We start from the raw sequence: 27151 nt of genomic DNA on the forward strand, positions 1-27151 counted from the left end.
GTTTGTGGATTGAATTTGTATATGATCTTTGTGAAAAATGATATATTTGTTTTCATGAGTGAGACCTCGCAGTCGCTACCTACCGGTGTGTATTGGATAAACTCCGGGCTAACCTAGTAGCCTGCGAGCTAGACTTGTGATGACCATGTATTCAGACTTTGCTAAATTTCGAAAATCAGACTTTGTATGGCCTAAACATAAAGAACTGAAAGCAGCATAGATTTCTATTGTTGTAATTGCACTGATGCTGAGAAGGAAAACGAGAGAATTTTATGTAAAAATGCAAATCAACTGAAGAATTTTGGACCATATTTATAGTTTTCCAGAGTCGTTTCGCGAATAGATGCCACTGTTTTATACCCAATTAAATTTGATTCAATCACATGCGACCACGAGGTCCGCAATATACATGAGTTTGCAGCGTTCAAGCTCAGGTGCGGGAGAAGGAGCGAATGATCGGGTGCCTATGTATCCAGATTAAATTATTACTAGTTATCGTGAAAAATTATTTAAAAAAAAGATTGAAATATTTTATCAATTATAAATTTCTCATTCGTGCATAATAGATTTCGATAAATAATCATGATTCACTTTTCTATATGTGTAGTAGAATAAGATCAATAATGCCAATCAGGTGAATTAAAAAAAAAATAGAAAAGTGTAATAATGCCAATGATTCCTGCTGACTGTCTGACATAACATATGATGGCATTATGCACAAATGAAGAGGATGAATAAAGAAAACGAACACAGTGGCACATTAGTGGGTATTTCCGTCTTCTAGGATAATTGAAATTCTTTTAGGATAATTGAAATTAAATGTAGTTCTACAATCACACGTGAAAATAGCAAATGCATTGCCTGAGAAAGTCATGTCAAAATTTGGTTAGCAAAATTAATTTTCGGTTTCCCTGATTATAAAAAGGTTTATACAGCAAGTAAAAAATTCTACATAGTACATATCGGGCATGAATAAATAAAGCCCAAAAAGGATATACAGTAGCTTGTTCCACTTCGTAGTTTCGCTCGTACAGCAACGACAAAAAGCCAAGCACAAAGATAATCTGAGTTCTTTACGGTTCAGAGAGAGAGACGGATCAATACCGCAATGGACCTTGTAGGAAATCAGGCACACTGATATGTTTAAATAATGGTGTCATCTTCAGTCCAATGAGTTCTACCCTTGGGTTTGAATGGCCCTCCAGAAATACATTTGTTACCTGCAAAACACTCAGCCAAGTCATAAAATAAGTATCCCTTGAATACAGGTTGGAAATTCGTGATGAGAATAATCTCCAAAGCAACTCTTGAATTTAAGCACATCGAAGATATTAAAGAGTTGAGAGATTCAAGCAAAAACCAAGTATAATATTCTCCGCGAGTGATCGATGCATGATCTAATGTTGTGCCAAACTAAATGTGATAATGATTAAAGGGAAGATGGAAACTAAAAGTTGCATCCTGCCCAAGCATTCACCTACTCAACATTTGTTGTTTAGCGTGTATTGTTCTATCAACAATGCTGCAATCAGGGTGATAAACATTTGCATGAGCATGCAAGGGAGAGCGGACATCAACATTATTTTCCCCTTCAATTAGATCGGTCCACACTCCACATGTGGGATCATCAAATTCGGAAATTTTAAATTCACATAGATTCATACTGTACCGAAATTACCAAACCTAAAAATACAAATACCACAAAATTGGAAGAAATCATAGTTCCGTTGCACGTCAGTGGTTTCAATCATACAGAAGTAACACTTGTGAACAACTATGCAAGCATATACTTGATATCTAAAGATACGAAACCAACATATACTGGTAAAAATGAGAAATGATTATCATTCTTTCTCAACGTGTTTCACAAATAGCTAGCACATCAACTATACGTTTCTTAGCTACAAAAATTGATATAAATAAATTTTAGGACTCTGAATGTGATGTAAACTAAAATTACCTGTGTACAGCCAAACAACTTGAGTACTTCAAGTGAGGAGCAACTATCCACGATCAATCCTAGTGCTTCATTGGTCATATTGCGACACCAAGATAAATCCAAACTCGTTAAATTTTTGCAATTTCTGGAAACCGATAGAGCAGTATTATTGGAAACCTGAAATACATCAAATAAATATTAATGTGCAAACAGCCGGAAAGACAATCCAACCACCAAAGTTATAAATTGCACACATATCCCCAGTCATCACAGGAATCATCTTGAAACCTCTTTAACATAGTTCTCATTAAATCCTATGTTTTGCCACACTAACAAAAGCAGGTGCTTGACTGCTTTCACTGATAAGTTTCAGTTGCATTTTCTTTCGAGATAGGATTGTGTAGAGATAATGTATAGAGTGATTATTAAAACAATTAGATAGGATATAGAACGGTTATGAATAAGTAATAATTTGTCTAGTTAAATTTATTAAGATTGTGATTAGAATTAAAAAGTCACAATTTTGACCTTTAACTATATGATAGCATGGAAGGGAATGCAGTGTATATAAAGACTTTTTCATTTTCTTTCCATTTATACTAGCAAGCCATGAACATGATACATGCACGGATTTTTAACGTTGTTATTTTTAAAAATATTTAAGTTATTCACTATTTTTTAGAACAGTTTAAGTTATTAATTATGATTAACAAATCATTTAGCTATTTTTAAAATATAGTAAAATAGGGTCTTAAAGTAATTTTTATTGAATTAAAATAAGCTGTATTTTTGTCTAGACTAGAAATAACCAAAGTAATTACTCAAAGGGGTTGATGCATTATTATATAGCATAGTACAGATAGACCACAAATTATTTATCTTACTGAAATTAAAGATTAAAAATCATGTCCAAATCAAATTATTAACGGTCTTTTGAGTTTAACAAAAATTTTATTTATGTAAGTGAACAGAAGAATAATCCTATCCGACATTAATCACCCCAAGTAATCGCAACCGAATCACGTATTAAACATCAAGAGATCAGCGTGCACCCCACAACCATTCTAAGACCAAGGCGTGCCATCTTCTTCTAAATAACATTTACGTGGTTTAAACTATAAATTGTTAATGTATATAAAATTTTAAGTACTGCCTTGATAATATTGTTAAGGAATAGGTCTTTCAGCAACGCCCCAGTCCACGTGGATATCAAACTATGCAAGAAACGACATGTAGGAAAATTGAAGTATCACCTTGATAATATTGTTAAGGGACAGGTCTTTCAGAAACGCCCCACGGATATCAATGTATGCAGCAATAGCTTCATCACTGTCAGATCAAACAAAGATTTTGATGGTCAATTTTCAGCTCTAAGAACAACATGGATCTTCCCCACTGGACAGAAGCAGATTCATAAACTAAACAGTGACTTAAGGAGACAAAATACATTAATATAAAAGGAAAAAAAAAACAATAATAAAGTCTAAAAACATGATTCCTTCTTGAAATACTGTTCGATTTTTAATGGATTATTGTTTTCATTCTCCTTATTGTGTAAACCCTAAAATGGGAAAACTTGAATTGGAAAGGGGTCACTAAGTTTCCAAATCCAGCTTTCATTCTTCGGCATCCATTTCTTGGCCATTTTGAACTCACCTCTGTCTTCAAAGGAGAGAAAGCAATAACTATAAGGTCATGGATAATTAACTAGACTCCAACGCTGATCAACTTATAAAGATAGATATACAGAGTCCACAGGAAAATGGAAGTTAATCTTGTCACAGGACCTGAATGCATTGCGGCAAAATCTCAGCATCTGAATTTCTTTGCAGCCATTTGCAAGGTGGCCTATGGCGACATCTGTCAGCTTGCATAAATTAGACAGGTCTATAGCACGTAATACAGCACAAGTATTGCCAATGACTTCCAAAGAGTAATCAGTCAATTCTCTGCAACCAGGTAAACACTTCATTTATACTTCTTCAATTTTTTAAAAAATAATTCTTAATAATTTACATATCTATCTATTTCAGACGTACATGCAATCTGCTAAAACGAGATGCTTCATCCGGCAACCATGTACAGAGACAACTTCGCAGATAAAATCATCGCAAACAGTATGGATTCCAGCTACTGACAAAACCTCCAAATTTTCGAGCTCTAGGAGTCCTGGGAGGCTAACCATAACATCTACTCCTTGACAGTGGTCAATGTATAGTTCCCTCAAAACTAATCTCAGTGACTTTGACAAAAAGGATATTCCCTCGGACGTAACCAAGGGACACTGGCTGAGGTCGATAGATTTGAGAGAAGGCGCAGACGAGACAAGAGAGCTCAGTCCAGCATCAGAGAGACGATATGCACCTTTCAAGGATATGGACGTCAAAGCTGGAAGACTATTGGGTGAATGGGCAAAAGTAGCAGGCAAAGCATAGTCGGGCACGCATACTCCACAATAATCCAATTGTAGCACCTAATTCCAATAGATAGCAACAGATCCTTTAGATATACAATGAAACATGATGTTAATAAATAGTAACTGAATCTACTAAGACGTGATAGAAACTATTTTGGAATAAACCAATTTATTGCAGCACCAAATTCCAATAGACAGCGACATATCTTTTAGATATATAACAGAAAAGGAAGTTCATACACAAAATCTGAATCTACAAAGTCATGATTATTTGTTGGATTGATAGATACTATTTTGGAACAAACCAAGTGATTGTGAAATGATAGAAATTTAAAATAAAAACCCAACAATAACAAATTCAAAGCAATATGCATTTAAATACGTACTACCACTTCAAACAAGACAAGTAACTTGTTAGGTACAAGCATCAGAAGATTTATTATTAGCATAGAATAGAAGAAATAGATTCTTGATAAATAATAGTGGAAATAGTGATTGATAAAGAAGTTGTACTGTCAGCTTGCTGGTATTGCAACTTTCAAATATCTTGCTGAATAGGTCCTCAGATAACCACGAGCAATCTTTTAAACATATCTCTGTAGGTGATTCACGCACGAGCAATTCAAGAAAATGACTGTCCATTTGCCGACAGTCACAAAGAAACCAACAGATCTTGTGCCGCAACACATCTGGAACACATTCGAGCGAAGTGATTGCATCTGCATTTTTAGCAAGAATTGGCAAGCATAAATCTTGCAACGAGGGTGCCATTTTCTTCTGGCATTTAAATTTTTCCAGGTTTCTAGGAACCCATGTTATTTCTGCAGTTTCACTTTTATCAGTTGAGGCAACATGCTGCCCTTCTTTCTTTTTTGTTCTGCGGTCCTTGATAATTTTCATGGCAGTTGAAAACGGACCAGGCCAATCTTCTGCTCCACCCTCTGCTTCTGGCAGCGGTATTGGTCTTCCCTCAGCATCATTAGAATGGTTTCCTAGTTCCTCATGAGAAGAGAAATGGGCAAACCTAGATGCAATTCGTTTAGCAACATTTCGGAAGCGTTCCCTGTAAACTCGTCTTCCATCACTCGGACCAACATCAGTTTCCCTTCCCCGTGATCCATCCTGCGCTGCTGCATTTTCTTCATTATGGATTGTGTTAGAAAAACTACTCTCATGTAAATTTTCCATCTGAAGATCTGAGATACTAATGTCATCACAGACAGAATTATTGTCTTCCAACTTCATTTTCCCTTTTTCCACTTTGCTCTCTCTCCCTCTACTCTTCATAACAGTTTCAGTTATAAAGGCTGTTTTGGTTTTGTCTTTGTTTACATCATCTGAATCTGAGCTTTTTGGTAAAGAGAAAGCATCAGATTTCATTAATCCTACTCTATTATCTACATCTAAATTCAATGACAATGAACCATCAACCACTGAAGTTTCCATACCAGCTTTCTCCTCACCTTTGTTTGCTCTAGTAAATTTCCGCTCCGTGCAACCCTCATTATCAACTTCTTTCATGCTGGCCCTTGACCTAGTTTTCACCATACTATCACTCAACTCGATCTCACTTTCTTTGCCACTCTCCGATCCTCCCGACAGATTACCAGCACAAGTATCGGTTTTTATTTCTCTTTTCGCAACATTCTTCCCTGACCTTAAGGTCAAGAATTGCTCCCCTGCCTCATCCTTGCCACTCAATTCTAAACCCAATATTTTCGTATCCACAAAAAAATTTCTCTGTCGTTTCTTGTTATTCACAGTCTCCACTTCCCCAGCTCTTACATTATTCCCCAATCCCAACTTGGAAACACCTCCAACATTATTGGCTTCCTCTTTATCTATAACCAATTCATCCACTCCATCCCAATTCTGCAAACACAATCCCGTCATGCTAGAATCAGGAAGCCCACCTGAATCCTCGATTCCAAGTTCAAGATCCAGAACCTTCCTTTCCAAATTCCCATCAACTTCATCACTGGATGAATTCCCCTCAGCTTCAAAATCAACTTTCTTCCTTTTCCCATTCACAACCCCTATGTCTTCGGAGCATTTAAGTATGCCCAGATTTTTCTCCAAACGAGCACTTCTCCTCCTTACATTTCCACTGTCCAAATACACAACAGTGTCAGACCCAGACTCCAGACCAAACGGCGACCCAGACGTTAAATCCGGTGAACCTGAAACAGGTGTCGTAGTGTTTGATATCTGAGTAACGAAATCTAAGGTTTTCAGTGGGGTTCTCGGTTCAAGCAACCCATTCTCCACATCCATTGGCTCTGAGCTTTTAGCACCGACTGCCGAAAACGTATCCCGGGACCTCAATACCGTCATCGTATTCGATTCCACCAAGCAAAACAAAACGTGCAACACCTAAATCAAAGACGTAAAAATAAGATTATTTACGATTACAAGCCATACACAGAAACAAACACATTCTATGATTCAATCACCGACGTAAAAGACAATATCACAAACACATTCTACACACGTTTATCCGCGTAGAGAGGGAAACAAAGAAGGTTTCACTGAAAAGAGGGACGGAACTCACAATTGATCGACGGAGGCGATAAATCTACGGCGGCGGAAGCAGGTCGGAAGGCGGGAAGTGGTACGACTGTTGGTGAAATGGTCGAACTTGGGAAGTGCGCATAAAAGGGGGGAAGCTTCTTCGATACTCTTTACTCCGGTTAGGGATAAATGGTCTTGCTTCGTGTTTCCCGCCAAAAGATAACCGTGGGCCAGATAATTAAAGCCCGTGGGCTAACTGTAATATGAGCCTGGCCCCGATAGACGTCAATCCCCTTGAGGCCCATCCAGGATTATCTTTGGATGGACATGGAGGAATTTGCTAATTTGGATTCCGATTTCCGAGTGAGTTCATTAAGTTTCACTTTATTCATTTTTATAATATACCGCTCAAATTAAATATTTTAATGTAAATCCCACCTTCTTCTATATTTGAATGTTATTGAATTCCATAAATTATAAATTCACCCTCTCATGTGAGGCTCCGGATTAATTGTATAAATGAAAGGATTTGGCTAAAATAATTTCTGATTCGGATCTGAAATTATCAAATTCAAGTTGAGATAAACACGTTCAAACTTTTTTCGAACTCTAACTAATTTATTTGATAATTCACACGTCGTTTGCGAGCTTTAAAATTGTGATATCATATAATACATATTAAATAAATATATTTCGAACATTTTGAATCTTTATCTTCAAACAGTAATTCAAATAGTTAATAGACATGTTTGAATATTTTGAATTGAGCTCAAAATCAAGCTCGATTTGAGTCGAATTCTAGCAAAAAATATTCAATTATGCAAGCTTTGAATTGAAATCAAGCTTCGTTACACTTATTTCGAATGGAATTTGAGTCTTAAGTTTTTTTTATAACCATCTCATATGCTTTGTTTTCCTTATGTAGTATATGAGAGGAAATAAAGGAATATACCTCGAGTTCAAGGTCTAGCACCCGCATGAATCATGATGAACAAGTTACAAGCACCACATATAATACATAATAAATAAATATATTTCGAACATTTTGAGTCTTTATCTTCAAACAGTAATTCAAATAGTTAATAGACATGTTTGAATGTTTTGAACTGAGCTCAAAGTCAAGCTCGATTTGAGTCGAATTCTAGCAAAAAATATTCAACTATGTAAGCTTTGAATTGAAATCAAGCTTCGTTACACTTATTTCGAATGGAATTTGAGTCTTAAGTTCTTTTTATAACCATCTCATATGCTTTGTTTTCCTTATCTATTCCTATATATTATGTAAGAGCCCCTTAGTGTGGTCTCTTGGTGTGCCCATTAAAATAATACATAAATAGAAACAAAAAACACACACACAACCACTTTCTTCCACTTTCTCATTTTTTTTCACTCAATTATGATTTTTTTCTTCATTTTTTTTCATCTAACTATTTTTTTATTTTCTCACCAATTTTTGTATTTAATATATAATATAATAATTTTATTTGACAGTTTTATTTAAAATATAAATTTAATATAAAAACGGATTATTAGCACGCAATGCGTGCAACAAAGTGACTAGTGTAGTATATGAGATGAAATAAAGGAATATACCTTGAGTTCAAGGTCTAGCACCATCATGAATCATGATGAACAAGTTACAAGCACCACATATAATACATATTAAATAAATATATTTCGAACATTTTGAGTCTTTATCTTCAAACAGTAATTTAAATAGTTAATAGACATGTTTGAATATTTTGAACTGAGCTCAAAGTCAAGCTCGATTTGAGTCGAATTCTAGCAAAAAATATTCAACTATGCAAGCTTTGAATTGAAATCAAGCTTCGTTACACTTATTAGTTATTTCAGATGGAATTTGAGTCTTAAGTTTTTTTATAGCCATCTCATATGCTTTGTTTTCCTTATGTAGTATATGAGAGAAAATAAAGGAATATACCACGAGTTCAAGGTCTAGCACCCGCGTGAATCATGATGAACAGGTTACAAGCATCACATATAATACATATTAAATAAATATATTTCAAATATTTTGAGTCTTTATCTTTAAACAGTAATTCAAATAGTTAATAGACATGTTTGAGTATTTTGAACTGAGCTCAAAATCAAGCTCGATTTGAGTCGAATTCTAACAAAAAATATTCAACTATGCAAGATTTGAATTGAAATCAAGCTTCGTTACACTTATTTCGGATGAAATTTGAGTCTTAAGTTCTTTTTATAACCATCTCATATGCTTTGTTTTCCTTGTGTAGTATATGAGAGGAAATAAAGGAATATACCTCGAGTTCAAGGTCTAGCACCCGCATGAATCACGATGAACAAGTTACAAGCACCACAGACGCACAAATCTATACTATCTTATAAAAGTTGAGAGCATTTTAGAAAATCGCTTCTCTTAGTCTAATATGCGGACACCATTTTTTTTTTTATCGTTTTACCATTTGGCTTCACACATTCGTATTTGTTTTCATCTAATATTTTATTCTTCATTCCCCCAATCCGGCTCCACCTTTCCACTTATTAACCTACTACCCACCCACGTCTTCTTCCACATTTTTTAAACAAAAAAACTACATCAATTAACTAATTCACTAGGCACTAACTCCAATTATCCTCACGGATTTTCAATTTCATCATATTTTTTATTTGACTTCTAATTTTTCAAATGATTTTTTTTCTAATAACATGTTGATCAGAAGTAATAAGAAAATAATCGTAGCAAAAAATATTTCGTTACACACGCAATGCGTGTATCAAATTTACTAGTGCTCTATAAAGAAGTATATGATATGAAATAAATGAGGTAAAATTCATATCAGTCTCTCACATTAAATAATATACAATAATATTAATAATAATGTAAAAATAAAAAATAATAATAATAATGTAAAAATATACAATAAATAAATATTAATAATCCATTTTTTTAAAAAAAGTAAACAAGATTATAATAATATTAGTGAAATCATGGAACATTTTGCTCTGACCACAGAGTGTTTTTGATATATATATCATGCCCAATCAGTACGGGTCTTTTTGTAAGAAATGATTTTCACTAACATAATATCAATTATCATTAAAAATAATAATAATAATAACAACAAGAAGAAGAAAAATACAACTAAACTGAGAGTCGTTTGTATAAAATAATTTAGATTTTTATTTTGTTTACTTTTGTTAAAAATTTGAAACGTACAAAATAAATATGTTTAAAAATCAAATTAAGTTGAGTTAAATCGATTATCAACATAAAAAAATTATAATTGAGCAATCTTTTTTTATGATTTTTTGAAATAAAATAATAATATAGTTATATTATTCATCTTTCATGTTCCCCTTTTATTAGGAACGTGATATTAAAGTTTAATTTGATTTTATATTCTTAAAGTTAGATCTAAAACAAATATATCAATTATTATACTTAAATATCTATCATTATAAATTTGTAATGGAACCAATAATATAATACTCGATTTTCATTATGTATTTTTAAAATTTTAAAAATAAAAAATAACATGATTGGGTAATAAATTGGTGAATTCATTATTTCAAACAATGGTATTTCCCCATTTAACAAAATTTAAACTTTTTAAAAATAATAAAATTCAAAAACCATATCATTATACAATGAAAAATACATTATCAAATTATATATTCAAGAATTGAGGATATTTATGTAATTGTAATTAATAAAAAGTTTAAAAAACATAAACTATATGTATTTTAAGTGCGTCTACCAACAATGTATGGGACAGGGTTTTTTAGCTTATTTTTTGAAAGGTGGGAACTTAATGACTAATTTTTTTATTGGGGATTTTATGCTATATAGGAATTTTACAAAGGGGCTAAATGCTATTAACCCTAAAAAAACATATAGGTTCGCGGGTTGTTATTTGTGGACTTGAAAAATCTTCCAATATCATTGAGCTAACTTTGGGGTTAACGTGAGCTCAAATCCATAATCTTAACATAGTATCATATACAGGTTCCATGCACGTTCATGTGTTATATTGTTCATAGTTGATTCATCCGTTTGTCTTGTGAATTTGACGCTCCAAGTGTTCATTTCTGGGCAAGAGAGAGACATGTTAGTTTTTCTATATCGATTAGATAAAATTCCTTAGAGTTGCATACTCGAACTTAGACAATTCTTCTCTTTTGATCTAGCTTTGGGGTTAAAGGCCAAGTTCATTTTCTTTAATTATATCACATATAGCCATGTTCCAATCTTAACATAATATCATAGCCAAAACTCACTGTGTGTTGGACTGTCCATAGTTGTGTCACATGTTAATGTCTCAACACTCCGGTTGTTCATTTTTAGACGTGAGGGGGTGTGCTAGCTGTCTCATATTGGCTGGATAAAGTCCTTCGAAATTCTATATATAGACTGAGATAATTATCCTTCATTGAACTATATTTTAAGCTCGAGTTAGATACAAATTCATTTTCTTTAGCATGGTATCAGAGATCAGGTCCCACCATTATATGTTAGACTGCTCATAGACTCATAGTTGAGTTATCCATCGTCTTGTAAACTTCACGCTTCAAATATTCATTATCAGGGACGGACAAATGGTAGGGGTTGGACCATAAATAAAACATATATATATGTATTATTTTTATGGTCCAGTCTAATAAAAAAACATTATTTGGGATCTCCCAATGTTTGATATGAGATAATTAAAATATAATGTATTTTGATAAATTTCAAAGTCAATCAATTATTTCGTGATGGATATTAAATCATGTTATAAATATAATTAATTGAAAAACAAAGAGCGTTAATTAGATTTCGTGGAATTTATTTTTTTTAAAAAATACAAATTATTGTAATTTAAGCTAACATTCTCTATAAATTTTAGGAGAACTATTATAATAAAATTTAATTTTTTTATATCATTATATGAGATTATACATTTAAAAATATATGAAAAGACTAAATGATATATAAATTTAGAGACTACAAGATTTGATAATATATGTAGTTGATATGTTGTCACATCTATTGTCTATAAATTTTTAGTACATAAATTTTAGCCCTCTTGCCGAAAATTCCGTTTATGTTCATTTTCAGATGAGAGAGTGTATTGTTAGTTATTTCACGTTGGTTGGATAAAATTCTTAGTAGTTGCATATATGAACTTTGGACAATCCCCCCACCCTTGAGCCAAGTTTATAATCTTAACATGATATCAAAGATCAAGTTTCGATCCTGGTATTAGAAGTCAGGTTCAACCGTTATATATTAGACTGTCCATAGTCCGGCCACCTGTTAATATTTGCACATCCAAATGTTCATTTCTGGACACGAGGTGTGTTAGTGTATAATTATCTCATATCGGTTGAATAAAATTCATATACATGGACTTAGACAATCCTCCTTTTTCGAGCTAGTTTTGGGATTTTGAGTTATCCTCAAATCCATAAGCTTAACAATATTTTTGAATTTTTTAATTAAATAAATTTCTGTCACATTTGAATCATAGGAAAAATATAATTATTCCATATTTTGTTAAATATAATTTTTAAGCATGCTTAACAGACCACTTTGGACCGAAACCGATCCAAGAAACCCGAAACTGGTATGGAAGAACGGGACCCGGGTCCAATCCATTAAGGAATGGATTGAACCAGTTCCCTGTTTTCAGAACCATACAATTGGTTCCAGTTCTGAGACTGGATCCGACCCGGAACCGGAACTCGTAATTTTTTTTTAAAAAATAAATGGTCATTGGGGGCCAAATTTCCAATTGCAATTTGGCCCCGAATTGCAAAACCAATTTTTGTTTTTTTGTTTTTCATAAAATCAACTATAAATACAAGATGATTTTTCAACATCTACATACAACAATCTTCTCTCAGCTCTACATCTCTATACAATTTTATTTCATTTCTATGTTTATCTACAATCAATTTTCTATCTTCGCAATTTACTTCTATAAATAATTCTAATTTCAATGGCGTCATCTTCAAATCATGGTGGTGGTGGAGGTGGCTACACTCTCGACTTTGGTGAATATTTTGGCTACTTGCCCGACTTTGATGAAGTCGAACCTGACCAAGAGGAGGAAGAATCCATAGAACTCCCCAACAAAGATGTCGGGACATCATCGTTCGTCCGAAAAACAATACAATGTCAACAAGCACGACTACAATCCAAGCAAAACGAAGCAAAGTTTGAGATCACTTCGATATTGAGAAACAAGGTACGAACTCTTTTGGTACCGGTACTTTGAAAAAATATTTAGTCAAGTTACATAAACTTGACTCTGATACTTTACAGCCATTGGGTAGGGAATCAACCCAACAACAAATTAATCCCTCAAGTGGTAAATCTTTCACAATTATAAAAAAAATTCACGAAAAACCATTGTTAAATTTGTTATGAAATGTTGTCAACATTTTATAATAAGCTGAACAAAAATGTTTTGTTGAATTTACTAGTACTATTCAACCTGATTTTCACAATATTTCTAGACACACAATTAAGAAATATTGTTTTGATACATATAAGGAATATAAAGAAACACTAAAATCGCATCTTTCAAATATTTCTTGTAGATTTAGTTTGACGACTAATATTTGAACTAATATGAAATATGAATTTTATCTTGTTGTTACATGCATTAGATTGATGAAACTTGGACTATGCAAAATTTTTTTTTAGCTCCCGATCATTTAGAATCGACGCACAACACATACATGATTCTAGATATGTTACAAATGTTATTAGGATTTATGACATACAAAATAAAATAATTTCGAACACACATTAGATAATGCGAGTGCCAATACTCTTGCGATTAAATAATTTAAAGATTCATTAAAACTGATTTTAGGTGGTAATTTGCTTCATGTTAGGTGTGCAAGTCATGTTATCAATTTATGTGTTAAATGTGCATATGATAAGCATATGTATACTGTAATATAAAAATTCAAATTTTGTCGGAAATTATTATGTGAACGCAGACATAGACATAATTGGAAATTTAGTGGATTCAAACGATATTAAATGTAAACAAATTTCTTTGCCTATTGATCAAAGAATTAATTAAAGCCATAAACATCTAGCATACTAACATGCCTCCAAAATTGGTTTGCAGCCGAAAAAAAGAATAGAACCACTGGAACAATCGACGAATTTCAAAGCTCAAGCTTCGATGAAGATCAGGAGTATTCAAAATATATTTTAGTTAATCGTGATGAATTTTAGATGTTTAATTATGAAATTTCCCGCGTGGGTTATATAAAAAAATCTCGTAACGAACTGGAACCGGTCAGGAACGGGAACGGGAACCCGCGAACCAATAAACATGCATGCCTAATAATTTTCAAAATTTTCTAAAATATTGAAAATTTGTAATTATGGATCGTAATAAATATGATAAATTTTTGTATTATTTTTAAAAAAAGAATTTATTTTACTATTTGTTATAAGTTTCATATTTAACAAAATTTATAATAATTATAATTTATAAATTATAATTTTCATGATTTGAAGAAATCGCCCACGCGCCTGCCCCGCGTGGGTTAGAATTTTTTTTTTTTTTTCAAATTCTCGGAACCGGACGGGAACCGGTCAGATTTTACTGAATAGAGTTTTCGATTCGAATTGTTTCTAAGCTTTTACTCTGGAATCGGACTGGTTTCAAACCAGTTCCGACCAGTTCCAAAATCGGTAGATCCAAAAAACCGGCGAACCAATAAGCATGTCTAATAATTTTCGAACTTTCCTCACTCATCTCTATTTTTGGATAAAAATACAACCAATTAATTAGATTTTTTATTTTTTTTACGTAAATACATTTTTGTCTTATTTTTAAAATATAAAAATTATAATTATTATTATAATTTTTTTTTAAAATTTGAACTTATAACAAATAATTAAATAAATTATTTTTATTTAAATAATAAAAAAATTATTATATTTATCACGATACGTAAAAAAAAATTAAAAAATCTAATTAATTGGTTGTATTTTTATCCAAAAATAGAGATGAGTGATGAACATTGAAATAATTTGAAACGTCAGAATGATTTTGGAATTGGTATAAAACTGTGAGGATGAATATGCAATGTATTCACAGTAAATGAATAAGAGAATATTTATTGAAACTTATGAAGATATTATTTTATGATATTGAACGGGTCAAAACTTACATAGATGATCAAACAAACTAAAATAAGAAAAACGTTAAGCTCTTCAGTTTTTATTTCTTTTTTTTTTTTTTCCAAAAAACCCCCAAGTAAAATTGTCATAAATTGAAGATAAAAATTTAAATAGTTTGGAGAAGTTAGATTTCTTATAATATAATCTACCCAAATTTTTTCTCTTCCCATTTAAATAGGTTTACGAAAACTCTTATGAGACGATTTTATGGGCGAATTTAGTAAAACGGATCTCCATTAACTCACTATTTTTATGAAAAATATTATTTTTTATGTAAAAAATATATAGTTTTATGGTTAATGTAATTTCAAATTGTATGAATGGGTTGTAAAAACTTGAATATGGTAGAAGAAAACAAAAATCAATTCAAGAGTTGAAAAACTCGTGTTGAACACGATTTCCTTAAGAAGATCTTGCCCCGCTCTTGGTGCTTACGGTGTTTGACAATCTTCTTTCAAGATACAACAACTCCTACTTATAATTACAACAATGTAAATCACAAGTTTCTTAACCAGAAATTTTTATGAACTCTTTTTTGTAGAAAAAAGAAGAAAAATGCATGTTGAATGTTTTCTGATGATTTCTGATACGTCTATTGTTTGTGTGTTTTTCATCAGATAAAGGAATGTTATATATACAACCACAAGTTTGGGTCTAAAGAACGTGCCCTTTTGTCGAAAGATGCAACTCAAAGCGAAAAAGGGCCCCCAAAAAGTTATACTTTTTCGGAAATGTCAGACGGCGCGCTCGAGCGCAAAAACTTGTGCTGAAGCGCGCATATTTTCGCTTGGCCACTTGCCAGACGCGCTCGAACGCACAAATTTTTGTTGGCTACTGCCTGTCCATTTGCCAGGCGCGCTCGACGCTCGAGCGCAAATTTTTATTTTTTATTTTAACTTGCCAACTCCATCTTCAATTTTTTTTCATTCAATATTTCCAACACAAAATAGCTAGTACTCAGATCTATTGTGTGTAATTTGCCCTTCTTCAAGTAGTGGACTCAAATATCATTTTTTTCACACCCCTAGCTTGACGTTGCCTTTTCGGCAAAAATTGAATTTTTTTTTTTTTTTTTTTTTAAAGTAAAGTTAGCTGCACGCAAGCTGCTTCGATGGACCACAAGGACACTGATGATATACATTAATTTAACTTGAAAGGCATTTTGTCTTTCTCGAAGGACCACAATTGTCCACATATGTTATCCAATAGAATCATTAATGCTCTATATATGCTTAATATTCTTCATATATTTCCAAGTTTTCTTTGAAATTTTTAGGGAGGACTTTTTATTATTAGTTTTAATTCTAAATAAATTTTGTGACATTTATTGAGATAACAAACAAAATATCGGATGATAAATTGATTAGTTTTTAGATGGAATGAGGGGTGAGGAGTAACTGGTTGATGAGATACTGTCACAAAGACAATATCTTTATGTTACATCCAAATGTTCAAATCAATTTCAATCTCTTTAATTAACTTTGTATTAAGTACTATCCTCATGTTACATGAAATCAACTGGTGTAACCATGCTATGTTTCGAGACCATTATTTCTAATCTTTTTTATGAATAATAATTATTATGCGTTTAAGTAACATTTTGATATATAACATTCTCAATTTTTAAAAATATAATATCCCACTGTGGTTAATTAGGTTTCTATATGACTTGCTCGGATTTTAAATATTGTTATTCATTGGAGATTATAATAATCAAAGAGTTAACCTTGAATGACTTGAGTATCTGATGACATCGGCAAAATAAGTTTTTTATATGATTTTTTTAGTAGTTTTTTAAAAGAAAAAAATTTATGTTAAAGTACCTTCTTTTTCTTGTTTTTTGAATACACATGACGAAGTTCCTATAAATATGTAGTCTTAAAAAACACTTTAATTTTTGAAACAATTTAGTTTAGTTCGATCAACTTACTCACTTACTCTTAAGTATAATTATGTGTAGATCTAATTTATTATTATTTTTTGTATCTAAAATCAAATATAGATCTCACATATTCGGATCACGATGATCGTTACTCGTTAAATATCCTGCGGATTACTACCTCATTAATTGGTACACTTTTTTAATCCTTTATTAATTTCGATTAACAATACAACAATCATCATCAAGGGTGGGATTATACTATGCACAGTTTAGATGAAAAAAATCATTTGCTTGCTGTGTATCGAAGGAAATATTAATGCAAGAAAACAAAAGTGACTAAATATTTATTGGTGAATTAATAAAATAATGTTATCAAGATAAATAAATTAAATATATGTTTATTTTCAAAATTTGCTTGGCGAATGGAGGTTACCAGTTAATTTGATGCAGGGCGCTTCTAGAAATACGTGTAACATCGCCACATAAATTAATGACAATATATTTTATACTTTCTTTTTTTTATATAGAGTTTTATATTTTTAAAATTACTATCATTGTATTTATTGCTTAACCTACATCCAAAAGCATCTACGGGGGAGGTGGAGAAAAGGACAAAGTGGAGTTTATGAATACTACCACGAGATGAAATCAACATTTAAAATAAGTCTTATATATGAAATCACCAATGTAAAAAAAAAATAAAAAAAAATTCCAATTTTGATACATAATTTCATACAAAATTCAATTTATTTCAGTTTTTAAATTTAGTCTTACGATTAAGATTTTGTGTTTCCTGGACACAAGACTTCATAAAATAAAATAAAATAAAAAATATCTTAAAAGATTCAAAAAAAAAAAAGAAAAGAAAAATCATGGTGAAATATTTGTAACCCCTTAACTAAATCTATGGAGCTTCTGTTGTTAGTGTCTCGTAACAATAGACTACATGGATGGACGGATTTAAGAAATGAATGTGTTTGAGAAAAAAATATTTAAATAATTGATTTCAAATGGGAAAATGTTAGGTATACTTGACATCTTTTTATAATTACTACCAAATCAAACAAAAAAATTGAATTTAAAATCATTTTGATTAAATTTAGTCAAACAATTATAATATATTCAATACGTGCGGAATAAATTATCGTGCTAACGCAATATCCTATAAATCATATTAACTAGATAAATCATACCAGACAAATCATTTGCAAGAAACCAATTCAAAAAATATTTATAAGAAGAATCAATTACTTATAAACATTATCTAAACTATCACCTCAAAAAAACACTTTTAATAGATCTTTTATATTCCCAATCAAGACTCCTATATCTAAATTTTTTTACTCAGAATTTTTATCATAATATATTTAAATATAATATTTATCAATCCATAATTTTTTTATAAAAAAAAAAACATATTTGAAACCAAAATCATGTATCCTTGCTTGTAAAGTAGTCTCCACTATATGCGAAAGTCTTCTTAATAGGCTTCTATTTCTATATATGTACGTAAGGTTAGCAGTGTGTTTGTAAAAGCAGCCTCAAAATTCCATTACAGATGGCGTTCCAGGACCACCACCACCTCTCGCCCCAAGAAATGCCCCTCGACTACTCCGACCACCACCACTCCGCCGCCGTATTCCGCTCCATCCTCCCCGACCACCACCACTCCCCGGAAGAGAAGCCGCCGCCCGCCGCGAACACCTGGCTCCACCACCCTCACCAGTGGCTCACCAACCAGAGTCAACGCAGCCCGCTGGACAAGGGCGATCACCACCGCCTCGAAAGCGGGGAGGGAGACAACAGCAACAGCAATGGCAACAGCAACGGGAGCAGCGCGAGTTGGGAGAGAGAGAAGTGCAAGGCGGACATCCTCGGCCACCCGCTGTACGAGCAGCTGCTGTCGGCCCACGTGGCGTGCCTGCGTATAGCCACGCCGGTGGACCAGCTGCCCAGGATCGACGCTCAGCTTGCTCAATCGCAGCAAGTGGTGGCTAAGTATTCCGTTCTGGGACATGGTCAACGGCCCCTCGATGATAAAGAACTCGACCACTTTATGGTACAATCTTCAAGAATTCTTATTTCTATGTATAGTATACTAGTATGTGAAGAATGTCATGAGAAACATGAATGAAGTGTGTTTTATGTGATTGCTGGGAGCTTTGTGGAATTTGATTTTTGGGTTCTTGAAATGGGATAGGCGAAACTCGTGAGCTTTTGTAGGATTTAATTTATTCTCTGTTCGATTGGATTAGTTTGTGGCACCTAGAAACCATATCTTGAAGTCCTCTGTTGTCTCGGTTGGTTTCAAGATTGAATTTTTGTGAATTTTATAGGTCTCCCAGGCTGAATCTTTTATAATAGTACTGTTCTTACTCTTTGCGTAGCCATTGGAGCGTCTGTTCTTTGGTTAGTTGATGTATGGCATAGTGTAAAGACAGATGAAATTCGGGTTGTGTTTGGATTATAAGTTTCATGTGTTAATTTCTTGGGAAAATGATGGCTTGATAAATGTTAGGAATCAGATGTTTGCATTTACACTTATAGATTCTTGAATGTGGTTCCATTTTAAGGATATTTGTTTCCCTGCTATTTTGGGTTTCTTTCGAAGCTACACAGTAACAAAATTACAAAAGACGAATCCATTAGCTTGTCTCTAGTTTCTTTTTCCTCTGATGGAGGTCGATATCTTCCTTACTTTGTATGATTCTATTGCCAGCATCGGATGTTTTTAGAAACTTGTGAATTTATTCAATTGCTGATCCACTGTTTTGTTTTAGTACTGAACGAAACTATGTGATACACCAAACAACTATATGAGAGATTAGTCTGAGAGGATAAATTCGGGAAACTTCAAACTGAGAACATTTACTGTTACATTCTTGGTATTTTTAAGACAATTTTTGTTGGTTATCATTCTTGATCGATAGTTTTTTTTACTACATCTCTATATAATGTGTTTTAAAAAGGAATCCTATTGTTTGAAGTTCCTTTTCTTCTAGTACTTTTAACTCTTGATAGTTTCTTTCTTGATATCATTTCGCATTTATGGTTTCTCATTCTTGTCCAGAAACTCTATGCTATAGAAAATGGGTGGGTGAAGGTAAATCACAAAACTCAGGAGATTGAGAGATCATTTTTATCTTTTATGAAAATGGGCTTAATTGAACTTAAATGGTTGTAGTAGTACATTCTTTGGCCAGTGAATTGAGTTGTATGAATTTCTTTGTTTTTTTGTATTGTTTACAGAGACAAATAACAGTCTCTAATTTTACTCATTTGCTAAGTTTTTCCTTCTATACTTTCGCTTTCCCCTTACAAAGCTTCTTCTTTCTGCCTGATGTAGACCCACTATGTTTTATTGCTCTCTTCCTTTAAAGAACAACTTCAACAACATGTCCGTGTTCATGCAATGGAAGCGGTCATGGCTTGTTGGGAGCTTGAGCAATCATTGCAAAGCTTGACAGGTTATCATTCATTTTACGACTTAAGTTAACACCTTTTATTCCTTTTCGACGACAAACTCGTGATAATCAAATGATTTTTTACAGTCATTGTTTTTCTATTCCTTGTGAGACGCGTATTTTATATACTATAAATTGATGTATATACTTGAGTTTCTTTTCTTGAGTTGATGTTGATCTATTCTTCAGTCTGTGCATATGATTATAAATTTCTTCATTTGATTTTCATATTCTGCTTTACATGGGCTTGGTAGACTTCTTTAGTTAACAAGTGTCCACCTGTCCATGAATTCTAATCACTGCCATTTATAATGCAACATACCATCTTTATCTTTGTTTAAATTTTCTCGTTATTCTTTTTTTTTAATATGATAAATGCCCACTCAAATTTGCGGTAGGGTGGACCGAGGGGGAGCATGAGGGCGATCCCTCTCAATTGAAGTTTTTAATATTTATTCATGTGCTTTTAAAAAAAAGTCTAGCTTTATCGCTCCTGAAACGATTGAGTTACCCCCAATATTAGAATTTCTGGGTCCGCCCGTGGTTTTGTAATTACAATGATGTTCTTCACATCATAGTTGAGTGAGTGTACCCTACCAATGCTATAATAATCAACAAATCCAGCCACTCTATTTTGTTTCCAAACCACCAGCAAAATATCAGCTCGACTTGACGATTGGACCGTTTAATCACTCAATTTCAAGCAATCGGAATCATATTTACGACTCTTTATATTGTTTCGCAATCCATTATGAATATTATAGTACAAAATTGGAATCTTTCCCAGGGATAGAATATGAACATTTTCATGTGAGGGAACAAGGTGCATTTCTATAATGACAACCTGATATTTTTGTTCTTTTAAATTTTCATTGTGACACTGACATTGACATGAAATTTAATTGCTCTTTTGAGTGGGAAAGGAAAATAAATTCCATCACTGTTTTGCCTCTTTAGACTTTCCTGGGACATCGTGTATCTAACTAATTACTTTACTTGCACTTTGCTCAATAGGAGTGGCACCAGGTGAAGGTACAGGAGCTACCATGTCCGATGATGATGAAGACCAGGTCGATAACGAAACTAACTTATTTGATGAGAGTCTTGATGGATCGGACAGCATGGGATTTGGTCCATTAGTTCCCACTGAAAGTGAGAGATCCTTGATGGAACGGGTGAGATTAGAATTGAAACATGACCTCAAACAGGTGAAATAACATGAACAACTGCAATAATACTTTAGCTTTAAGAATTTTTTGTAAGTATAAGAATCACAGATAAGGTATGTTTTATTCTACTCAGGGTTACAAGGAGAAGATTGTGGACATAAGAGAAGAAATATTACGAAAAAGACGAGCAGGAAAACTGCCGGGCGGTACTACTTCGGTCTTGAAAGCTTGGTGGCAATCACATTCTAAGTGGCCTTATCCAACGGTAAGCTCAATATGAACTTGAAGATATAGCTAATCTTTAGAACTCATATAACATATTGTAGAATTAGAATTGGTCTTATAAAGATTATAGCTCAGTTTGGACAAATACTGCTTATAAAACATTTTTATAAAATATTTTTTTAAAAAAATTATAAATGTTTTAAAAATTGGTGTAAAAATAAATGTGTTTGAATAATTATTCTATAAAAACGTTTTTTGCAGTTAAAAATAATTAAGAAGGTGTTTGGTTCTATGAAAACCTTTTAATTGTAATTTTATTTTTTCTGATTTTTTTCTTGTTTGTGATTTACTACCTGTTCGATACACGTTTTTTTTTTATTTTAGAAACATAAAAAACAGCTCACTTACTTTTTAAAAATTATACTTGGAGAACATTTAAAAAAAAAAACATTTTTATAAACCTTGTACAAAAATCTTAAGTAACACGTACTGTAAGTTTTTTTTAATTATAAAACATATTTATCTCAATCTATATTCACTTCTATAAAAGATGGATTGCATTCTAAACAAGAGCGAAATGTAATAGTGGTTGAGTACTTGAGTCATATGGGCATTGAATCACTCTGCGGTGTCCCTTAATCGTCGAATCATGTATATTTTGTGTGAGGTTACATTCTCTATTCTATATGAGCTCGATTTCTCTTAACTTTGCACGATATGTTTGGTCAGGAGGAAGACAAGGCACGACTGGTTCAAGAAACCGGCTTGCAACTGAAGCAAATAAATAATTGGTTCATCAACCAAAGGAAGAGGAATTGGCACAGCAACTCTTCATCTTCAAGTTCCCAGAAAAGCAAGCGCAAGAGGTACGCAGATAGATACGTCTTTCGTTTCCAAAACCAAACATTATATACACTAGAACTGGGACTTATTTGTTGGGATCAAGTAGTGGTGCAGGTGATAAATGAACCTACGAGCGTTTTGTGTTAAGGATTATTTCATATTGAAGTACCATACGTTGATAGTATTAGCCACACCACGACACTGGAACAAGCACATGATCTGGAAATGACGAATGCAAATAGACGATTCACTGGAAATGCTAGCACGGTGATTTGACAAGAGCATGAATTCAGGAAACTTAGTTACTATGATTTGGCATAGAAAAGGTGAGATCTAAGGTTGTAAGAGTTATGATCAGACGTATACGGGTAGCAATTAAAAGGTTTCTGTTTGATTTGCTTTGTTGTTTGTATTGGCTATAGCTTGAAACTTCGCTTTTTGTCTCAATATTGTTTGATATGAAATTTGATATTTAGGCCTACCGATGCTTGTAGACCATTTTGCTCGTGGTTCAAATATATAATCTTGTCATGCAAACCAAATATATATTATTTTTCACAAAAAATTTTATGAGACAGATCTTTAACCCGACTCGAATAATAAAAATGGTTACTTTTTATGTACAAAATATGATTTTTCACTGTCAATATGGATCGAGTCGATTTTGTTTTTGGGAGACATCAATTTTTTTTGTAGTTAGAGGAAAGGAATTTTTTTTTTTTATAATTGGGTATTAAACTAATGTCTCCTCGGGAGCTTTGTTTTGATGTCAGACAACGAAGCTAACAATTTTAAAAGATAAAAAAAAAAAACTTATATCAAAGACATTTATTTAATTAATGCCAAACAAATATAACACATTGTTGTATTATATAAAATGTAATCCACCTGTACCTACTTACCCAATATTTATCCCTTTCTCAATTTTTTGAAATCATCAAATATTTTTCTATTGTTATCTGTGCTTAAACAATTTATTTATTTTTTTTTATCATAATTAATAATTAATTTTTTTTAAAAAATAATAAATTAAATTCAAAATCCTAAACTCTACAGTTTACTCATAACTCGGTTTGGTTTGAGTGATATGATAAATAATATATAGATAATTAATATAATATAATAAAAAAATAAATAAGAAATGATAGTGAATATATTTTTTGATTTAATTGATAGATTATAGTTTATTTGATTTGATTGATTAAATTTTATATAAAATTATAAATTATCATATTGTTCTTTTAACAATAAATAAAATATAAATATATTATTTATAAGAGGTAATATAATAATTTAAATTCAATGATTTGATTGATGTAAGATAAATAATTAATAATTTGATTGATATAAAATAAATAATTAATTAATAAATAAATAATATATCAAGAAAAACACAAAATTAAATAAAATAAGTTATATTTAAATTAATAATACTTCATATCAATGGAAAGCTTATAGATCATAGTATAGATTAGCTGTAAACATCTAGATGGGTACACTGGCCAATCAAATGGCGGATGGCCCGCCTTGAAAAAAACGTGAAGCATCGCCTCTCCTTTGTTACTATTATGTGCAAATAGTCCAAAAGTCAACGGTCAACATTATCGTGCTTGTTCATATACGGGGTTTTACTAGAACATCACGCCCAACATCTAACATATGAAATCCATAATAATTGCTTAATTAGGTACATGAATCCGATTTTTTTTTTGGGGGAGTTAGGACATTTAAATATAATATTATATAATAAAATTTAATTTGGTACACGAACTATATGTTTTACGAAAATATTAAGTTTGATCAAAATATTATGATGTATTAGTATAGATAAAAAAAAACTCAGAAATTTATACGTCAAGATATATTGGTGCCCGGGGATGTGTTGCACTGACAAAATAAGAACATGCTGGCTTGAGGAAGGGATTCCAATTCTAAATTTCTTTTTCTAACGTTTAACTCAAATTTTATAAAAATTTATGTATTTATTTTATTCAAATATATTGATTTATCATTCTCATATCATCTTGTTCACGAGTCAAGCTCTGTCATAGAATAAATTAGGAGAAAATAATTGGATCACAGTCAGGTTAAGCTTGGATGCTCCTAGTTAAAATATCGAACAAATATGGTTTCTTTACTTTTCCCTGAAAATGTATGTATACTAACCATCAGTCCATTTCAATATTTCATATCAATTGATACTATTAAATATTAATTACAGGAAAAAATTAAATAACAACAGATTCTGAATTGTATTTGCATGAAATCAATCGCATCATATTCACTTTTTCTTTTCCCTTTTTTTTTTTTTTAAAAAAGACTTTAAGGTAAAACTCTTTGGGCAAATGAATCTAAAATCATTCACCAAACTGATCAAGAAACCAATTTTCCTTTAAATCAAACAATATTTAAAACATATGCACCAGGCCAAAAAAAAAAAAAAAAACACAAATATATCTTTAATTTCATTTCTTCTTTCCCTTGCTAAATATCACAAGCCAAATCCGGTGCGGTGATCATAATTATTAGTGGAAGCATGATGAGCGAACCTGGTGGAGAAGCTGTGCAAAAGCTGCCCATCTTCTTCCTCTTCTCCGCCGGCGAAATTCAACGCGTAGCTCTGCGGAGAATACTGAAACTGCTGATCCGTCGACGCCTCCTTGTTCGATTTCTTGGGGTTGCAGAGCCTGCCGATTCTTCTGACGAGGTTCTTCCATTTCGGCCCCGCCGCCATCTCCGAAAACTCCCTCAGTTTCTTGAATTTCTCCGCCACCCATGACTCCTTCTGTTGCAGCAGGTGGTTGTGGCTCGACGGCCCTTCGTCGTCCCATCCGAAGCAGAACCGCCGGAAACAGCCGCACCCGGCGGCTTCTGGCTCGTGGCGATCGCCGCCGTATTCTTGTTCGCGTTCTGGGATCGATGAATAAGAACTGGTGTTGGCCATGTAATCGGCAAAAAAATTATATACACCGAATTTATGAAAAACAAATTAAACTGTATTTTTGTGTGATATATATATTGATGGAGTGGGGCATTTGGATTTGGAACACAAATATAATATAATATAAAATAATGTCAGATGTACAATTAATATATCGTACAACGATATTTACAACAATTATGTCGTGATATTTTGCTGTATAATATACAAATTATTGTACATATAGCATTGCTGTATAATATATACACGCAACACAAGTGTATGTAGTTGACTAGTATAATATAAAAATTGTTATACAAATTTGATTGTACATATATCATTGCTGTATAATATATACATGCAACACAAGTGTATGTAGTTGACTAGTATATGCCGTGTCTACGCGGGATTCTGAAGGTGCGTGCGTGCGGGTGCTATTAATTTGTTTCGGAGATAGGAGAAGAAACTTCAGAAAAGTCAAAACGAAAACAGAGCGGGGAAAGCTCACAGAAATTGAACCTTAGTTTACGGTATATATCGTGCAACACGAAATCAAATATAATGACAAAGTGCAAACTACAAACTACAAACTACAAACGTCATTTGGCAGGGGAGGAGCTAGGATATATCTTGGTTTAGTATATGAAATAATATAATATATTTATAAATAAAGGAAAAAAAACATCGATTAATCGACATATAGAAATAATATAATGCGCCTTAATGTTCGAATACAAGTTATACACGACCAAAAATAATTTAATAAATGGAAAAGCACCGAAAAAATGACGAAGAACAAAACGTGGAGAACTCGCAATCAAAATAAATTTGATGGACAATAAAAAAACTCTACATTTGAAAAATAAACATGATTGATTCTCGATCGCAAAAAGGACACAAACTTTTTTAAAAATTGAATAATCGACAAACACTGACGAAAAAAACGACCCAAAAATTTGAGAAAATTTTGGCTTTTGTAGAGATTATGCATGGAAGAGCAGACCGCATGTAGTATGAATTAGAAAGATTTTTAATCAAAGCGTATGTGACCCATGACTCGTGAGGAAAAAACACTCTACAAAATTTATAGACTGTCTATCTAGATAGTACTAATAGAATGTAAAGAGATAAATGTTTTATTTTAGTGACCTTACCCGGATCACTTACTGATTTACAAACTTACGCATGCAATTAGCTTAATAACAAAATAATTAAACAGAGTTATAACTTGCGAAAACTTAAAACATATTTACAACTTAAACCGACGGAAAAACCGGTATTAAACCCAAATATATTCATACAACCATATAAAAATACTGTATCCTATTGTAAGAAAATAAAACCTCCAAATAGTTTTTGGGCCTTGCACCTAATCCTGCCTCGAACTTCCTGCTCCGTCCAATCTGAGACCTGCCCTATCGCGTGTGTTGTTAAAGATAATAAAAAGGACGTGAGCGACTAACTTCCAGTACGATAATTATGAGTATACAAACCGATATGATGCATGTAACATAAGATGACTGGGTGACTGGTCAACCATGATCAAGTTCTACTCAAACTAGGTGTCAATGATCAGTATGTAGCACCATCTAGGAATCCGACC

At 32.5% G+C, this 27151-nt stretch overlaps 3 protein-coding genes across 4 annotated transcripts; 1 reads left to right on the forward strand and 2 right to left on the reverse strand.

Moving 5' to 3' along the window:
• Positions 1-870: 870 nt before the first annotated feature.
• On the reverse strand, positions 871-7036 carry LOC140890445 (uncharacterized). Its single transcript, XM_073298227.1, has 7 exons — positions 6907-7036; positions 4869-6728; positions 3979-4412; positions 3727-3888; positions 3193-3268; positions 1961-2116; positions 871-1220 (listed from the first exon to the last, which is right to left on the reverse strand). Exons 2-7 carry the CDS (start codon positions 6687-6689, stop codon positions 1098-1100), a joined length of 2772 nt encoding a protein of 923 aa, XP_073154328.1. The 5' UTR covers positions 6690-6728; positions 6907-7036; the 3' UTR covers positions 871-1097.
• An 11379-nt stretch (positions 7037-18415) lies between these two features.
• LOC140887803 (homeobox protein knotted-1-like LET12) lies at positions 18416-23109 on the forward strand. Of its 2 annotated transcripts, none has more exons than XM_073295293.1 (6): positions 18416-18986; positions 20274-20394; positions 21406-21599; positions 21694-21825; positions 22515-22651; positions 22743-23109. In XM_073295293.1, the coding sequence occupies exons 1-6, from the start codon at positions 18486-18488 to the stop codon at positions 22744-22746; spliced, it is 1089 nt and encodes a 362-aa protein (XP_073151394.1). In that variant the 5' UTR covers positions 18416-18485; the 3' UTR covers positions 22747-23109. The 2 variants fall into 2 exon arrangements, with proteins under 2 accessions (XP_073151394.1, XP_073151393.1); XM_073295292.1 differs by having other exon boundaries at positions 18418-18986; positions 22735-23109.
• Positions 23110-25119: 2010 nt separating this feature from the next.
• On the reverse strand, positions 25120-25572 carry LOC140888278 (uncharacterized). Its single transcript, XM_073295963.1, has one exon. It carries the CDS (start codon positions 25570-25572, stop codon positions 25120-25122), a length of 453 nt encoding a protein of 150 aa, XP_073152064.1.
• Positions 25573-27151: the final 1579 nt, after the last annotated feature.

Source organism: Henckelia pumila, chromosome 3 (genome assembly GCF_033568475.1).
Source record: "Henckelia pumila isolate YLH828 chromosome 3, ASM3356847v2, whole genome shotgun sequence".
Classification (NCBI taxonomy): Eukaryota; Viridiplantae; Streptophyta; class Magnoliopsida; order Lamiales; family Gesneriaceae; genus Henckelia; species Henckelia pumila.

Excerpts from the sequence above, each read along its gene's own strand:
- LOC140890445 (XM_073298227.1), bottom strand. The coding sequence starts at position 6,689 with ATGACGGTATTGAGGTCCCGGGATACGTTTTCGGCAGTCGGTGCTAAA. Across the intron at positions 3,889-3,978 it reads CTCGTTTTAGCAGATTGCAT|AGAATTGACTGATTACTCTT; the intron begins GTACGTCTGAAA and ends ACCTGGTTGCAG. Across the intron at positions 2,117-3,192 it reads CCCTTAACAATATTATCAAG|GTTTCCAATAATACTGCTCT; the intron begins GTGATACTTCAA and ends GATGTATTTCAG.
- LOC140887803 (XM_073295292.1), top strand. The coding sequence starts at position 18,486 with ATGGCGTTCCAGGACCACCACCACCTCTCGCCCCAAGAAATGCCCCTC. Across the intron at positions 21,600-21,693 it reads TGAAACATGACCTCAAACAG|GGTTACAAGGAGAAGATTGT; the intron begins GTGAAATAACAT and ends TATTCTACTCAG. Across the intron at positions 21,826-22,514 it reads CTAAGTGGCCTTATCCAACG|GAGGAAGACAAGGCACGACT; the intron begins GTAAGCTCAATA and ends ATGTTTGGTCAG.
- LOC140888278 (XM_073295963.1), bottom strand. The coding sequence starts at position 25,572 with ATGGCCAACACCAGTTCTTATTCATCGATCCCAGAACGCGAACAAGAA.